Consider the following 13,650-nt stretch of genomic DNA (forward strand, 5'->3'; position numbering starts at 1 on the left):
TTCTGCTCCCGTAAAGATTTACAGCCTTGGAAACCCTGTACAGGGTCGCTATGGGTCGGAACCGACTCGACGGCACTTAACAACAACAACAACACTTGGTTTACTTTAAGTGCTTGTAATTGGTTAACTTGATTTAGCTGGTCTGCTTGGTTAGTTGTTTGTTATAGAAATGAACACTTTCTAACTTAATGGGCTAAGTTATCCAGCTGAATTAATTTGCTCTATTTCACATTTATTGAAATTTAAAAAACAGGGTTGTCTTACTGAACAAATCTACTTATAGGTATATTTGCACTGTAGCACATAGGAAAGTTAATTGTACTGTGAATGTATACCTTAATGAGAAATTTGCTCATACAGATGCTGATCTCTTTAATTTTATTCTTCAGTGTGGAATGAATCATAGGAGGCTGATGTGTTGGTGAGGGCCGGAAAACAATGCAGAATTACCTCAGAAAATAATGAAAACAAACAAGTTATGTCAAGAAGTGTTTTTGAAGTTAAATTAAGTAGCTTGTGAACCCAGTAATAACCTCATTTTGAGAAATAAGTATGATTGCTTGTGGACATAATGTTACTTTCAGTTCTGTGTCAGGAATTAGGCATGATTTTTATTTATAAAACATTCATTTTAAGGATATGCAAATATTAAAAACAATATTAGAGACTAAGGAATATAATAAATAATTTTTAGATTTTTTAATGTACAGTTCAGTGGTGTTAATTAGGTCATTATGTTGTACAGCCATTACTATTATGGAGTTATGCTTATTTTTAAAGTAATTATGTGACCTAGCACAGAAAGTTTGGTTAACCAATTCCATGAATTTTAACTCTTGCTGCAGTGAATAAAATGGAAGAAATTTACACAAATTGTTTTCCTTTCTTCATTAACTTGCTATGTATGACTAAGGAAAAGCTAAAGAAATACACTTTTTATATTTCTAGGCCCGGATAGCATTTTTGCAAGGAGAAAGAAAAGGACAAGAAAACTTGAAGAAGGATTTAGTAAGAAGAATAAAAATGTTAGAATATGCATTAAAGCAAGAAAGGTATGTGTGCCTCATTTTCTTATATAAAGTAGACCAATATTCTGTATTTTACATATATAAAACCCTGCTGAAATACAAGGAAAAGTACAAAATGGTTGATTTTTTTTCTTTTCTTTTCTTATATGTTGTTGTTGTTGTTAAGTGCCGTGGAGTTGGTTCCGACTCATAGCGACCCTGCACAGGGTTTCCGATGCTGTAAATCTTTACGGGAGCAGAACACCTCATCTTTCTCCTGCGGAACCGCTGGTAGTTTCAAACTGCTGACCTTGCGGTTCACAGCCCGATTCGTAACCACTATGCTACCAGAGCTCCTTATATGGGAAAAGAAAAGAAAAATAAATAGATTAAAATCTTTAAGATGAAATAATATAGTGGATTGTAAATTTTTCAAAAAAGACAAAACCATGTATCTTTTTGTCACTTGGGGTATGTTTGATACCAGATGATTTTGACTGTTTTTATTTTTTACAATGAAGTTTTAAAAAAAAATAAAAAATCCAGATACCGCATTCTGCTTTGTTTGTTATTAGATAAAAATATAACAGTTGGCAATTAATTGTGTAGTAAAACAACAAAAAAAAATTATATTTATAATTTATTATTAAATTTTCAGAGCAAAATACCACAAATTAAAATATGGCACAGAACTGAACCAAGGAGATTTGAAAATGCCAACCTTTGAATCAGGTAAACTCGATTCTTCTTTGTTTCTAATTTAAGAAATTTTAATCCTGTTTTTTATGGGGGAAAAAGCAAAAAATGTTTTCTTTATCACCATTTTGTTTTGATAGCATCTATTGGAGAGATGATTACTGTAATACTGTCTGGAATTTTGTGTGTGTATATGGATATACAACTATTGTAATAATACATAGAATTTTACAGGAAAATATTAAATGAATAAAAAATTAAGTAGTTCTGAATCTCAACTCTGCCATTACTTGTCCTATTTTTTTATTTACCCTGCTTTGAAATCTATTTATGACCAGGAGGCAGCTTTTTATAGTAATTAGAGCTGAAAGGCAATAAAGTGACTGTTTTTAAACTGGTAGGTGGTTCTTGACCTATCCTACATAAATTTAGTTTTATTAATATGTCGTTTTATTAGGAGAAACTGAGATCAACTTAGTTTGGTTGTTAGATAACAGAAATATGACTGAATTTGAATACTATACAGGCAACCGAATAAAGATAAGACAAACCAAAAAACTCACTGCCATTGAGTTGATTCAGACTCTGAGAGACTCTATATAGCTTTTCTGAGAATATAAATCTTTGAGAACAGAGAGTTCCATCATTTTATTACAGAACGGCTGGTGGTGTTGAACCACCGACCTCACAGTTAGCAGCCCAGTGCCAGCCAAAAGGAAAAATTAATCCCTATTGGGTGTTGGCTCATTCCTAATTCTACAGTGCTTGTCACAGTGCTATTTGATTAATTGTGAAGGGAAGAGAGAGCGGAATCCAGGAAATTGTCTACAGTTTTATGTTTATTTTAGGGCTTTATATGTCGTGCTGTAGGATCAGCACTGGACTGCAAGTTTCAAGCTTGGGAGTTCAAACCCACCAGCTGCTCCTTGGAAACCCTATGCAGGGTCACTATGAATCAGGACTGACTGTGGTACTCAACCACAAAAACATGATTATAGTTTGGAGTGTAAAATAATCTAATCTAGTAAAGTCTCAGGTATATTTAGAATTTATTTATTTTCACACTTGCAATATTGTTATTGTTGTTAAGTGCTATCCAAATGTGTCAGACTGCAGTGTCTTTTGAACTGCAAGGTCAGTGGTTCAAAATCACCACCTGCTCCTTGGAAACCCTATACATGGTTACTGTGGGTCAGAATTGACTTGACGACACTTAACAACAACAACCCTGTGTAGGGTTTATTTGATTCAAACTGACTGCATTCTAGTGCTTTATTCTTCAGCGCCACACCAGGACTTCATGCTTGAGATAGTACAGTCAAATTGAAATTTAAGCTGTTCTTGAATACTGGCTACTAAGGCAAGAAAAAGTGTGTTGTTATTTGGTGATATAATCTTCCTTCTCTTTTTTTAGTTGTTTACCCACCTAGTTAATGAAGTCAGAAGCATACATGGCAGGAAAAATAATTTACTTGAGTTTTAGTTCTGTATTAGCTACTTTGTAGCACTCATACAACTTGCAGATGATTTCTTTTAGATCTTCTCCAATTCCAATTTTAAGGAGCTCTGGTAGCGTAGCGGTCACGAATCGGGCTGCGAACCTGAAGGTCAGCAGTTCGAAACTACCAGCTTTTCCGCGGGAGAAAGATGAGGCTTTCTGCTCCTGTAAAGATTTACAGCCTTGGAAACCCTGTACAGGGTCACTGTGAGTCGGAACCAACTCCACAGCACATAATCACTGCCCCCACCAATTCCAGTTTTAGCAGCAAAATCATCTATTGTATCTTTTGATTGTTGCCAACAAAACTCAAGAGGCCAAGATAGAAGCAGCATGGCTTTTCCTAGATTTGAATTTCCAGTGATTATGTGGGCTCTCTCTCATGCTAGGTAATAATGTTATGGTCTCCTCCTTGAGAAAGTAAGTAAATATTGTAATTTCTTCAATTTGAGGAATAATATGTAATTCTAGGTATTTTTTTTTTACAGGAGACACAAAAATAATAAAGTTGGTTGTGTTAGCTAATGTAGAAAACCATATTCAGGATGTTTAATGGGTAAGGTCAGAAAGGTTAGGCAAAAATAGACTGCCAACAAATTAGAATAAAATTACTTACATCAAATTATATATGGAGAGAGAAAGAGGCCCGTGGGTGGGAGACGGCAGTAGTGAGTGGCCATTGTCCAGTGAGAACTGCCCCGGAAAGCCATGTGGCACTTTCCCTTACCTCCTGGCACCGTTCCCCGACTCCTGGGGTGTGCAGCTAAGAATCTGGGAAAAGCGGGCAGTCTCCCTGAGGTCGTGAGCCCGGAGCTGCCCCCAGGGCTTGGGCAAGGGCACGTGACCCGCAGCCGCCCTGCCAGCCTTCTTTCTTTCCCGTTAGGAATTGGCAGCGGTGGTGGTAGTAGTGGCAATGGGAAAAGGGAACAGTGCTCTGGGTGGGGGTGGATGGTAGGGTGGGGGGCAGGAATCGACAGGGAAGGGGATCACACCACTATGGAGGACAAGGTGTTCACCTAGGAGCTGGACCAGTGGGTCAAGCAGCTGAGTGAGTATAAACAACTGAACTAGAACCAAGTGCGGACAGTGTGAAAAGGCTAACGAAATTTTAACAAAAGAGTCAAATGTGCAAGAGGTTTTTTGGTTTGTGGAGATGTTCATGGTCAATTCCATGATCTTATGTAACTCTTTAGGATTGGTGGAAAATCACCAGATACAAACTATCTATTTATGGGTGACAATGTAGACAGAGGTTACTATTAGGTGGAGACTGTGACTCTTCTTGTGTCATTAAAGGTGCGTTATCCAGAACGCATTACAATATTGAGAGGAAACCAAGAAAGCCGACAAATTACCCAAGTATATGGTTTTTATGATGAATGTCTGTGAAAATATGGAAATGCCAATGTTTGGAAATATTTTACAGATCTATTTGATTATCTTCCACTTACAGCTTTAGTAGCTGAACAGCTTTTCTGCCTCTATGGTGGCCTCTCTCCATCCATAGATACATTGGATCATGTAAGAGCCCTGGATTATTTACAGGAAGTTCCACATGAAAGTCCAATATGTGATCTGCTATGGTCAGATCCAGATGATCGTGGTGGGTGGGTTATTTTTTCACGCGGTGCTGGCTGTACTTTTGGACAAAACATATAAATTTCTGATACATTTCACACTGGTTTCTCGTGCTCACCAACTTGTAATGGAGGGGTATAATTGGTATCATGATCAGAATGTGGTTACCATTTTCATTGTACCCAATTACTGTTACCCCTGTGGGAACCAGGCTGCTATTATGGAACAAGATGACTCTTTAAAATATTCCTTTCTTCAGTTTGTCTCAGCACCTTGTCGTGGAGAACCTCATGTAACCAGACGCACCCCTGACTACTTCCTGTAACTTACTCCAGGGAAAACCTACCTTTGTATATGGAAATATACTTGGCTTATATATATATTTTTTTTTTTTAAAAAAACAAAAAAAGCACCATAATCTATGTGTTTCTGTAACAAATTGGGATCTGTCTTGGCATTAAGCCACATCATGGACCAAAATGTGCTATACTAATGATGACCATCTAGCACAATTTAGACTGAACTTCAGTACAGCCTATGTTCTAGATCATAGTGTAATAACCACTTTCCTCTGAACTGGTCAAACAAAAAAAGGTAACTAATTCCGTCATCTCCTTTGCACTTAGTTGAGATTTTAGTTACAGTGTTTAAATGGCATGGATTAATAAAGTTGGAGTTTTATTTTAAAGAAAATCCACAAGCTAATTTCCAATTAATCTATTATCCTTTGTTTTATTGAAATGTATAATTAACTGAAGAAAAGATTCTTCTTGGGAGTATGTTTTCATAACTTTTAAAGAAATTTCCCTTCATTTAAACTAAATTACTATTTTATGTTGATCTGAATATTTTGTATATTGACATCTTAGTGATTGCATCCTACATGGTGTACTGAGCAAATAAACTCCATTTTAAACAACAAAAAAAATGTTATATATGTAGATAAACAGACCAAACTGTGAGAGAAAAGTTGAAAAATACCGATTTTAACAGAAGTATAATTTATGCAAATACCAGAAAGAAGTGTACTTGTATTTTATTGACTATGCAGAAGCATTCGACTGTAGAACCTAACAAATTTTGCTCCTGAGGACTTATACAGAGACCAAGAGGTATTCATTCGAACAGAACAAGGGGACACTGAATGGCTTAAAATCAGGAAAGGTATGTTCCAGGTTGTATCATTTCACTATGCTTATTCAGTCTGTATGCTAACAAAATAATCTAAGATGCTGGATTACATGAAGAAGAACGTGGCATCAAAATGGGAGGAATACTTATTAACAACTTGGGATACTCATTTGACACAACCCTGCTTACTAGAAGAAAAGAAGACTTGAAATACTTACTGATGAAGATGTCCTGCAGGACGGATTACGCCTCAATGTAAAGGAAACAAAAATCTTCAGCACTGGATAAATAAATAACATTATGATCAATGGAGAAAAGACTGAAGCTGTCAAAGACTTCATTTTGCTCGGATCAACCATCAGCATTTCTAGAAGTAGCAGTCAAGAAATCAAACAATGTATTGAATTAGGCACATCTGCTGCACAAGATCTCTTTAAAGTGTTTAAGAGCAAAGATGTCAGTTTGAGCACTAAATTGTGTCTGACCCAAGCCTGTGATATTTTCAGTAGCCTCATATGCATGTGAAAATTGGACAATGAATAAGGAAGACCTTTAAAGAATCTTTAAGAAGAATATTTAAAGAAGCATGCACTGCTAGAAGAACAAACTAATTTGTGTTGTAAGTAGTACGGCCAGAATGCTCCTTAAAGCCAGGATGGAGATTCTTTGTCCCTCTTACTTTATAAATGTTGTCAGGAGGGACCAGACCCTTTGGAAAATGGACTTGTGCTGTTAAGTGCAGCTGAGTCAGTTCTGACTCATAGCAGCCTGTGCATTCTGTATACACACAGAATGAAACACTGCCTGTTCCTGCGTCACACTCACAATTGTTATGTTGGTGCCCATTTTTACTGCCTCTGTATCAATCCGTCTTGGTAGTGGTCTTCCTTTTTTACGCTGAAAAAGAGTAAGCCAAAAATAAAAATTGTGAGGATGAAGCAGGCCCTGGTGGGCAGTGTTTCGTTCTGTTGTGCATAGGGTTGCTATGAGTCATAAATAGCTTAATTTACCTGAAATAGTATCATTTGTTACAATCTTTTTGATTGAATAAATATACTTTGTTATCTGAGTACCTAAGGAGCTCTGGTAGCGTAGTGGTTACGAATAGGGCTATGAGCCTCAAGGTCAGCAGTTTGAAACTACCAGCTGTTCTGTGGGAGAAAGATGAGGCTTTCTGCTCCCGTAAAGATTTATAGCCTTGGAAACCCTGTGCAGGGTTGCTATGAGTCAGAACCAACTCCACGGCACATCACCACCACCACTACCTGAGTCCTGGTAGCATAGTGGATTATGTTGTTAACCACAAGGGAGAAAGATGAGTCTTTATGTTCCCATAAAGATTTACAGCCTCAAATCCTATACAGCAACTGACTTCACGGCGCACAACTACCACCACCTGAGAAAATGTGGCTTTTTACCTATAGCAAAACAGATCTTAGTAGTTTGTAATGATGAAAAGTACTGTGATTTTAATGTACACAGTCTTAAAAATGGTTTTAATATAGTATAGAAAACTGTGTGTAATTAAAAAAAAACTTACCGTGTAAGGTAATTTGGAATGTTAGTAAAACTATCCTGGTATAACTTTGTTGTGATAGTGAAATTAAGTAGATAAAGTCTTAGATTTATTGTTGTTGTTGTTAAGTGCCATTATTGGTTTTGACTCATAACCCTATATAGGGTTTCCAAGGAGCAGCTGGTGAGTTTGAATCCTCAACCTTGTGGTCCAGTGCTTTATCCTATAGTACCACACCAGGACTCTAATACAGATGCAAAATTAAGTGCCCATTGTTTTTATATATATTTAATATATGAACCATGGAGTGCTGGTGCGGTCCTGTAGGATAAGCACCAGACTGCTAATTCAAAGGTTGGTGGTTCAAACCACCGCCGCTCCTCAGAAACTCTATACAAGGTCACTGTGAGTCTGCACCAACTTGATGGCACTTAACAATTCAGTATATGAACAGTGGTGTCTTTGAATATCTTATATAAATACAATTTTTAATGTATAGCTACTAAACTCAGAATTCTGGTAATTAAAAATAAAAATTTGTTTCTAATAAAATTTCATTCAAAGCCTAGACTTGATTTTTTAATCGCTGGCAATAATAACACTTTGCTTTTCTCATTGTGGTTCCTAGATTATAAGGTGATTGAGACAAATAAATTTAAAATGAGTGACCCACAATCAATATTCAGTTACAGTTAATTTTCTTTTGTCCTTTATACAGTATTTAGGTATATTTTTATGGAAACTTATTCCTAAGAGAAGTTTGACAGTATTTTTAAGAGTTGAAATAATAATGGTTGTAAAACTTCTTTTTAACATTTTTAGAAGAAACCAAAGACACAGAGGCTCCCACAGCACCTCAGAATAGCCAGCTAACGTGGAAGCAAGGGAGACAGCTGTTACGACAGTAAGTAATGATTTATTTTCGGCTTTCCTTTAGGATCTGCATATGAGTGTGCTTATATTTAATCTCTTTTTAAGTTGAAAAAAAATATTTACTTATGATGTAGCAATGTTTTAAAAAAATAATTTTTACTCATTTTGCATCTAGGATGTTTTAGTTCCTCCATTTCAAGTTGATACCATTTTCTAATATCCAGAACAAAAACAATACACAGTTTAAACTTATATACATTCCTTTCCCAACACTGCCAAATTCACACATTAGGATTTCTTTTAAATGGGGTGTGACTGAATTAGAGAAATTTATTAACTGATTAGCTGAAACTTTTCAGAAGTGGCTTGTCAACTCCTACTTTGAAGTAATTTTTTCAAACTATTGTACAATAGAATAAAAATGGCTATTTTAACCATTTTAATGTATGTAATGCAGTGACATCGATTAGTCAAGTCTGTGTGAAACTCCTAAAAACTAAACATAAACTTGTCCAACAGTTTTTACACTTGCAGTTCATTGACAAAGGGTACGTCCTTTTGTCGTGTAACCATTCTCACTGTCGCTACCCATATTGTTTCACCACTGTTAGCGTATACTCTTCTGCTTTCCTTTTTGTAAATGCATCCAAATTTCTTAATGATTACTTCAATTTCTGATGTGCCATTAAAAAGAGATCTGGGCTAAAAAGAAATGACTGAGACCTGAACATATTTTAGCAAAAACAGATTTTCTGGTTGAAATGGTACCTGGGACAGCTAACAGAATTCAGGGAAGTACTGAACAACTGAACATCAAGAAAGCTAGAGAAGCTCTGAGGACATGTGTGATTGGAAATGCCCAGGATACATTTTATTATTTGGTTTTCAAGTCCTTTTTTTAAAAAAAAATAGCTTTATTGTATTCTACCTGCTTTGTCTATACGGCAGAGCCTCCCATTTTTTTTTTTAAGTTGAAGTAAAAAATATATAGCAACACGTGTGCTATTTCATCTTGTTTACATGTATAATTTTTTGATACTAATTACATTTATCATGTTGAGTACTTGTCACTATCCAAAATTTTTATCATCCATTACAGAAATTCAGTACCCCTTAATCAGTGACTCCTTGTTAATTTTCCCCTTGCACCAACAACCATGACTAGTAATAAACTTCCCAGGGGACCCCCTAGCTTAATTACAACAATTTCAGACAAGGATTTTAGCCTCCCTTGATCATTTACCCCTGGATTGTCCACTCATTTAGACCACTTAATTAGAGTATGATGGGGCGTTTTCCCCCAAAGAGGACTGCATTTTCTACAAGAAGAATGAGGGCAGCTGCTGAGTCAGATTTCTCTCAGAAATGTCTAATCCTATTATTTGGGTTTAAATTCACTTTTCTCTTTTCCTTGTCTTTATGACTAAACATCTTTTAAAATGGTTTATGCCCATACATTTTCCTCTTGTTCTTTTTTCTATTTTGATATTTTGCTAAAAGCAACTGTAACAAGCATGTTAAGGTACATTTTTTTGTTCATATTTGCTCTCTTGGAAATATTTGGCATTAACTCCATTCCTTTTGTAATACTTTAAAAAAAAATTCTGTCATACCACTTTGTTACCAGTTTTTCCACCTAATTTCTTAGGTACTCTCTTTTCGCCTTTCACTTGAATTTCTCCTATTTTCTAGCATTTTAGATCTATCCCCAAGCTTTCTGTGCCTATATACTTTTTTCTTTTGGTTACTTCATACAAATCCATGGCTTCAAATACCACTAAACACTGATGACACCCTCTTCTCTGTATCCAGTGCATTGTCTTCTCAACTTTTGAGCTTCCCTTATCCAAATGTCTAATAAACATTGTGACTTGTATTGTAGACACCACATGGTTGTTTGATAAAATCAAACCAAACCCATTACACTTGAGTTGATTTTCAGTCATTCTGATTCTACAAGACAGAGTAGACTTGCCCCTCAGGGTGTCTAGCATATAGGGAAGCAGACTGCCAAGTCTTTTTCCTGCCAACCTTTTAAGCAGTGGAGTACTGATACCACTGTGCCACAAGGACTCCATGGCTGATAATTCTGACCTACTAGTCACCATTTTATTCAATGGCACTGCCATCCAGTCATCTATGCTAGAAGCTTACAAATTGTCCCAAACTCTTGTGTCTTTTCTCTCTACTGCCACATTTATTTGTTTCTCATATTTCTGTCCTTTTCTCATGGCTTTTTGCTGGTAGAGTGCCCTAGTTCTCCATGTTGTTAGCTCTCTTAGCTTCCTGGTGTTGATATAACAAAAAATACTGGAAATGAGTGACTTTGAAGGACAAAAACTTATTTTCTAACACTTCTGGAAGCCAGAAGCCTGAATTTAGTGCATCAACTCTAGAAAAGGTCCCTTCTTGGTTTTTTGTGGGTTGATACAATGGACTGCAAAGTCGGTAGTTGGATCTCACCAGCGATTCCTCAGAAACCCTGTATACATCGTCACTGTGGGTCGGAACCGACTTGATGGCACTTAAGAACAACAACAGTAGTTGCCAACAATACTTTTTCCATTTCTAGGCTTACATTTGTCTCCATCTTCTCTCTGTGTGTGTCTATTTTAATATGACAGCACTCAGAGGAATTAGGTTTAGAATTTATTATACTCAGGTTGTTGTTGTTGTATGCCATTGAGTCGGTTCTAACTTATAGCGACCCTGTACAGGGTTTCTGAGGCTGTAAATCTTTACAGGAACAGAAAGCCTCATCTTTCTCCCACAGAACAGCTAGTAGTTTTGAACTGTTGACCTTGAGATTAACAGCCCCCATTTGTAACCACTATGCTACCAGAGCTCCTTCAGATATGACTTCATTAATATAACAAAAATACTTCCTGCTTCCAAACAGGGTCATATTTATATGAGGGGGCTCAAAAAAGTGAAATGATAAAAAAAAAAAAAAAAGATTTAGTTTTTCCACAAGCTCTTTGAAGCCTACTTGTAGGTAAAGGGATAGGTTTTAATGAAATTTTCTGGAGGACACAATCTATAACATCAGCTTCACTTAAAAAAAATCTTCTAAAAATGTTGCCTAAATGCTAGTAGCATTTAAAGTTCCTTTCTAGAATCTTTTATTAGCCATTCAAATACTTTAGGAAAAATTTTTTAGCTTCTCACACAGAGTCCTTCATGACTCTCATCATCTGTATGCCATTCATAATCTGACTCCTTTCTTTTGCAGTATTATCCTTGATTTTAGGTTAAGCAGAGTTTAAGTAAAAGAAAGCTTGGATATCACAGAACTAGAGGAATATTATGCGATCTTAGAAGGACACGTAGATAATTAATACATCAAACTCTGATTAAGAACTCCAGGTTCTTAAACTTAGCATGTCACTTTTCAGAGGTTCATATTTACTCATTCTTTACCACTGTTTGAATATTTTAAAGGGAAAAACAAATACATATACACATATCAAATACGCTATCAACTTCTGAAAGCTTTTTAAGGCACTTAAGACTTGCTAGGTTGTGGGATAACTGGCTGTTACTGCTAGTCATACATACTGTAAGCTCTTATTTAAATTTTATTTTATAATTAGCATTGTTGTCTTAGAATTAGAACAAGTCCATAAAGAAGTCATTGAGACAGCAGAAGAATATTTTTTGTAGAATTTTGAGCTTTTTAAAAAATTAATAACATTTTGAGTCTTGGCAGGTACTAGCAATAAGTGGAATTTAATGTTTTAAATTTTCTTTTATAGATATCTTCAGGAAGTAGGTTATACAGATACAATATTAGATGTACGTTCTCAGCGGGTAAGGTCATTACTTGGACTATCCAATTCCGAACCAAATGGATCCGTAGAAACAAAAAATTTAGAACAAATCCTGAATGGAGGTGAATCTCCGAAACCAAAAGGACAAGAAATCAAAAGGTATGCATTATATCTGTAGATTAACATTTTCTGTATAATCAACAAGATGTATCTTTTATCTCCTTGTTACTATTGTTAATTTGAAAGCAAATAGAGTTTAGATTTAAAGACTTCCCCCTCCACTTCTCCTCTGTTGCCATTAGCAAATACATTTTCTATTTTAGATGCATTTTAACTTTATTAGGTTTTAAAGCCAAGAAAATACCTTCGTTCTAAAATGAGTTCAGATTTAAAATGAAAAAATTGTGGATGATTTCATATAGTTCAGGGTTATGTTCACATCATGATTTTGATTTTTAAAATTATGGTGGAGTATTTTCAATATCTCATCAGCCTCTCCTCGGAAACCTTATGCAAGGTTGCTGTGAGACAGAACTGATTGAACTTCAGCATTACTATGAAAAAAACCCTGATAGGTCTGCAAACCACAAAATACATCAATTTGAATCTACCAGCGATTTGCTGGGAGGAAGATAAAGCTTTCTGTTCCTGTGACGATTTCTAGCCTTGGAAACCCTTTCCAGGAATTGCTAAGTTGGAACCAACTCCACGGCACACCACCCCCACTACCGTGAAAGAAACAAAGCTTTGTGTTGTGTTTGAGCTCTGGAAGCTACTAGACATACTTTAAAAAAACATCTTGTTACTGTTACTTGCCACAAAGTTGGTGGTTCAAGCTCCCTAGCCGCTCCTCAGAAACGGTTGCTGTGAGTTGGGGTCGACTCAGTGGCACTAACAACAACAACAGGAACTATTCTCCCTGATCTCCTCCATCCCTAGACACTCACTACTCTGCTAACTTTCTGTCGATTTTTGCTTATTTTGGACATTTTATATAGTGTGTTTTCTGTCTGGCCTCTTTAATTTATCTTAATGTTTTCAAGGTTCAGCCATGTTGTAAGCAGTAGCATGTTACAGTGCTTCATTCCTTTTAATTAACAAATAATATTCTGTTCTATGAATAGATTCATTTATTCATTGCTTGTTCAGTTGATGGATACTTGTACTGGTTCTGTTCTCTGGATTAATTCTTTTTTTTTTTTTAAGGTTTTTTATTGTGGATTGAGTCAAAGTTTATAGGGCAGATCATCAGTTTTACATTCAACAAATCATATACCTTGTTTCATTACATTGATTATAATCCCCTCCATGTATCATCAGTTTACAGTATTTTTCTCTATCCACTTTAGCTTTTTAAAAAAACACACAAACAAAAAAACCCATTCAGGCATATATAATAATTTACATCTCCAAAGGGCACATTCTGCAAGTCTGCTCCTGGCCACCAGCTCTTAGTCCTTCTCTTCTTAGTCCATGAATCTAGAGTCCTCAGCCACTCCCCCTCTCCATGCCCCCGGCACTGCTTCTCTGGATAAGGTCCCTGCACTCTGCTTGTGTGTTCCTCTCTTGATGGTCCTAGGA

The 13,650-nt window shown here is 36.1% G+C and overlaps 1 protein-coding gene and 1 pseudogene across 1 annotated transcript in view; both read left to right on the forward strand.

Annotated features, from left to right (window-relative positions):
* Window positions 1-13,650, forward strand: part of STRN3 (striatin, calmodulin binding protein 3) — a 133,107-nt gene that overhangs the window by 64,853 nt on the left and 54,604 nt on the right. The window contains exons 4-5 of the mRNA XM_006835367.1: window positions 8,249-8,330; window positions 12,055-12,228. Coding sequence (XP_006835430.1) covers window positions 8,249-8,330; window positions 12,055-12,228 — 256 coding nt within the window. The remainder of the gene's footprint in view (window positions 1-8,248; window positions 8,331-12,054; window positions 12,229-13,650) is intronic.
* On the forward strand, window positions 3,910-5,104 carry LOC102810670 (annotated as a pseudogene).

This window comes from Chrysochloris asiatica, unplaced genomic scaffold, assembly GCF_000296735.1.
Source record: "Chrysochloris asiatica unplaced genomic scaffold, ChrAsi1.0 scaffold00017, whole genome shotgun sequence".
Lineage (NCBI taxonomy): Eukaryota > Metazoa > Chordata > Mammalia > Afrosoricida > Chrysochloridae > Chrysochloris > Chrysochloris asiatica.